The sequence below is a fragment of the Venturia canescens genome, chromosome 1 (assembly GCF_019457755.1).
Source record: "Venturia canescens isolate UGA chromosome 1, ASM1945775v1, whole genome shotgun sequence".
NCBI classification, from domain to species: Eukaryota; Metazoa; Arthropoda; class Insecta; order Hymenoptera; family Ichneumonidae; genus Venturia; species Venturia canescens.
In genome coordinates this window covers 33,787,941-33,792,998 of record NC_057421.1, presented here as the reverse complement: position 1 = coordinate 33,792,998, position 5,058 = coordinate 33,787,941, and the positions used below count along the sequence as shown (strand labels likewise).

Below are 5,058 nucleotides of genomic sequence, written 5' to 3'. Positions count from 1 at the left end.
CTAAAAAAATTAAAAAATTCAAAAAGTTCAGAATTTTATAAAATTTGGTGAACATATTCTTTAGTGCCAAATTTGACTATACAAATTTTTTAAGATTTTTCTTCTACACAGTTATCGAGTAATTGATCACTAAAGTTGACGTGTATAAGCATAGCGTTTCCATATATATAGGTATACATTCCGGGCATAAGAAATCTGCTTTAATGCGTAATTACTCGATAACTAACAAGGGGACAGCACGGCAGTCGGATTTGTGTAATTTTTCGTACTCATGGTACGCGAAGTTCAGAGCTCGAATATTAATATCCCAAAGCAGTTCGACGCCATATTCAGAAATTTTCGAGAAAATTGACTTTGAAGTTTTCGAGCGCACTCTTATCCCACAAAGATGCAATATATTCGAACCGGGCTCGTGGCGTACCCGGTAGCGCTCGAGTCAAGTAATCGCGGGGTCGCTGGTTCGAGTCTCACTTTGAAATTTTTTTTTTTTTTTCATTTTTTTTTTTTAATTCGTATACCTCCGTCATTTAAATATCCCGATAAATTTTTATTGTATATAATCACATATTATTATATATAATTAATATAATATATCTATATATGTTTATATATGGACAAAATCCATATATAGTTATTTATGTACAAAATTCATTATAGTTATACATAATTATATATTTTCTCATATATGATCATATATTATTTATATATAACAATAGGTGATTATTTATAAAAAAATAAATAAATAATCCCGGGATAAAAATCATAAAATCTATGCTAATTCACATATATGTAATTATAATTGTCAATGATAAATTCAAGTCTTATTTTTGATTATCTCGTACATCGTTGCCTTTGTCCTGATCAACTACCTGCGAAGCGGGCACAGCTGCTTGTACACAAAAGATTTCTGGGAATTCCAGAACGGGTGGAAGGAATACGGCGTCTTCCGCAAGGAATGCCTGTTTGAAGTAGCATTCGACCGTTGGTTTTCGGAGCAGCAAGTACTGTTTTTCGGCGTCGTGCACGATTTTGTAGAATATTCGATAAAAAAAGATCAAAATGTCGGGCGTGGGAGACGACGAGGTGCCTGGGCCTTCGACGGCACAAGATGATATTGAATATTCTTTGTGCAGTGAAGTTTCAAAATTACGATTGAAGGATGCCCTCGTATATTACGAGCAAATTCTCACACAAAATAATCTTGTGGCACCAACACCATCGGAGGTAATTACTGAAGAGGGAATGTTACTAGCAGAAGACTTGTTCCATTATACAGTACAAACTTTACAAGAAAAAAAGTTTGTAACGGATGAAGAACTAATTATGCTTGATGAATTGGACGAAGAATACGCTTTTGACGAGCCTGCATCTGACAACGAAGATTCTTCTGAAAATTATGAGCCAGAGGAGAAAAGGGCGAAATTGTACACGGACAATATTCCGCTGGATTATAAAAGGAAAGTTATCAATATAGTTCGAGCACATCCGACATGGAGCCTAAAAGTTCTGCAAAAAAACGGGTGCAGCCGCTTAAAGCGCATGGAGGAATTGCCAAAATGGGAAAAACATGTAAAAAGCGGAGGAACCATGACAGACAAATACGCGACCATCGATTCGTGGACTTACGATCGCTTTGAAGAAGCGCGACAGAACAACCAACAAGTTACAACCCGGAACTTGCAGCAGTGGGCTTTATCGGCTGCGAGTCAATTTGAAAATTTTGATTTCAAAGCTTCCGATAGGTGGGTTATGAAATTTAAACGGAAACATCGAATTTGCCAAAAAAAAATCACGAAGTTTGTAACGGAAAGAGAAACCGCAACGCTGGATGAAATCCTGGAAGCTGCAGAAGATTTTCGTATCCAGGCTCGTGATGTTATACCAAACTTTGGTCCCGATTTCGTCATTAATACAGACCAAACAGGTATTCAAAATTTGTTCTCATTTTCCATAATAAATTAATGTAGAATTTCGTATATAGTATTTTCAATTTATTCCTTTTCTATTTTTTTCAGGATGCCAATACCAGTCGACGTTCGACAGAACTCTGGCGACCAAAGGATCAAAAGTAGTGCTGGTAAAGCGGCAGAATATGAATAAAGTCACCCATTCCTATACTGCGCAGTACTCTGTCACCCTATCAGGAAAATTGTTGCCCCTGGTGTTCGTATGCCTACAAGAAACAACAGGTTCATTTGGTCCCAGAGTTCAAAAATCGATCGACGAGTACCTAAAAAAATACGGAAACGTCGTAGTCACGTCATCAAAATCGGGAAAATTGACTACAAAGTTATACAAAGATTTTTTAATCAACGTTTTGAAACCCTACGTAAAAAAAGAAAAGTTTTTCTTAATTATCGATTCCTGGGGAGGCCAAACCGATACTGTGATGTACAATGAGGTGTTTCGAAATGACAGGCATCTGCCTACTTGCACGGTGCAGGTAATTCCACCAAAATGCACTCCATTAGTCCAACCTTGTGACGTGTATTTTTACCGCCAAGTAAAAAATTTCATAAAGCGTCTGCAGAACTGCGCCTATCTGATTGAACAAGGACGTGAAATTAATGATAGAGAAGATTGCATAAAAATTCATTCTATTGTTCATCATCAGTTGTCTTCTCCGGTCTTCAATAACATGATCAGATATGCGTGGTTTGCTTCGAAACTTTGCGATCAAAGAGAAATCTTCATGAACGTGAATGAAGTTTGTTTTCCGATCGATGTATTGAAAAAAAATTGCGAATGTAACAATGCAGCGTTTGTACGGTGTGCGAGATGCCGTGAAAATTACTGTTTTCCTTGTTTTTACGATGGTTACCACTCTGGCTCGTGTAACATTACACCCGATGTATAAAACAAACGAATACAGACCGAATAATAAAGTATTCAATTCCTTACCCGACGTTTTTCATTTGCATCCTAAAAATGTTGTTGGTTATAAATATTGATACTTGAAAATGTATGTTTATAATCAAGAGATAATTAGAAAAATGACTTGCGTTTTTTCATTTAAAAAAAATGAAAAAAAAAAAAAAAAATTCGAAGTGAGACTCGAACCAGCGACCCCGCGATTACTTGACTCGAGCGCTACCGGGTACGCCACGAGCCCGGTTCGAATATCGTTGCATCTTTGTGGGATAAGAGTGCGCTCGAAAACTTCAAAGTCAATTTTCTCGAAAATTTCTGAATATGGCGTCGAACTGCTTTGGGATATTAATATTCAAGCTCTGAACTTCGCGTACCATGAGTACGAAAAATTACAAAAATCCGACTGCCGTGCTGTCCCCTAAGTAGAAAAAAATTTTGAAAAAATTTGTGTTTTCGCACTTGATGTTGAAGAACATTATCACCAAATTTCATCAATTTCTTAACATTTAGACTTTTGTACCGAAACTCCTTAAGCACATTGCATCTTTGTAATTTACAGGATCTGCATTTATTCCTGCCAGTAGAGCATGAAATACTTCGTCACTTACACAATCTACTTCAATTTCATTATTGTTATGTGTCATTGTTGAAAACAACACATTAGATTTTAATTTATCATCTATTGTGACGTTTGCAAAACTTGTATCAATTAGCCTCGCTACCTTCCTTTCGTTATAAATAACGATAAATTAAAATCTAATGTTTTTCAAAACAAATGTTTCGTTTTGAAACATTTGTATTTATTTTTCTCAGTCTGCCTCTTCATTAGACTTATCTGATTCTTTATCAAAGTCTACGAACCATTTTTCTTTATTAATTTCGTTATCATCTGGTAGAAAATTTGTAATACTATTCTTTCCATATTTATCTCCGTATATTTTTTTGAATCTTTTTTTTTTGATTTTTTTTTCAATAATTTTTCATTGAATCCCACATCTCTACTTTCATAATACTTTCCATCTTCTGGTCTCAAAAACTGATATCCCGTAGGAGTATATCCAACAAGTATAACACGCCTTCCTTCAGCTCTAAATTTAGGTCCAGTTTTTCTTTGAACTTTCATATATGCTATACATTCAAATCTTTTGATCTGTTCTATATTAAAATTATGATTAGGTGCAAATTTCTCTAAAGGTGTTATCATTTTATTTGATTTATGTGGAGTACGGTTATATGCATATACAGCTGCTGTTAAAGCTAAATCTCATAGATTTTCCGGTAATTTCGCATCATATATATAAGATCTAACTTTCTTTTGAATTGTTTGATTAAATCTTTCTGTCACTCCAGTATGTTCAGGAGTATCGGGACTTCCTAACTGTAGTTCTGAGCCTAATTCTTTTAACACTTGTGTATCCACCAGTAAATTCTGTACCTTGATCTGATCTCAAATAGCATACTTTTGCATCATACCCAAGTAGATTACGTGCACTCTCGTGGACCAAAGCAAACCGATACCTTCCATGTGCTGCCTGCTACAGGTGGAAGGGGCCGAGCTCCGATGAACCTCTGAGCTATGCCGGCGGGGCCTTCGGGCACCCACAGGTACTACCATGCCGGACAGGTCAGAAGCGAGGAGCCAGACTTAAAACAGCACTCGGGGAGACAACCCCTAAATAAAATCAACTTTGAAGAAAGATGCAATGAGTAAAAACGTTAACTCTTTACCTCAAGCGAGCAGCCTCAAAGAGGTGAATCTCGCCGTCGATTCCGATCGGGTGCAAGCCCCGGTGGTCGGCGTAAATGGTCCCACGGATTTTGGGGGGGGGGGGCAATTATCCATTGCTGGTGAGGGGACGAAGGGAGGCAAAGAGGCGTTTTAGCCGGTAGTTCCGCTAATGGAGAGTCCGGCACACAGGGGGCCTTATAGGCCCCCCCAGTGCGTAAATGCATTTTCCCCAGCCCCGGTATATAAATTATAAAAAAAAAAATATATATCCCATTTATCTTGCTCTCTCTCTCTCTCTCTCTCTCTTTCGTGAATTCTATTTTTAATAAAAATTGAAGAAATATAAAACAAAATTAATATTTCTAGAATGGGACATGACAATCGAAGAGGACGGACACCACGACACAACAAGCAACAGTCCGGTTAATGGGACCGATGAAAATGAGGATCCAACAGAG

The 5,058-nt window shown here is 37.1% G+C and overlaps 1 protein-coding gene across 1 annotated transcript; it reads left to right on the top strand.

Moving 5' to 3' along the window:
• The first annotated feature begins 967 nt into the window (after positions 1-967).
• Positions 968-2,892, top strand: LOC122407869 (uncharacterized). Its single transcript, XM_043414342.1, has 2 exons — positions 968-1,924; positions 2,016-2,892. The coding sequence occupies exons 1-2, from the start codon at positions 1,060-1,062 to the stop codon at positions 2,855-2,857; spliced, it is 1,707 nt and encodes a 568-aa protein (XP_043270277.1). The 5' UTR covers positions 968-1,059; the 3' UTR covers positions 2,858-2,892.
• The last annotated feature ends 2,166 nt before the right edge of the window (positions 2,893-5,058 follow it).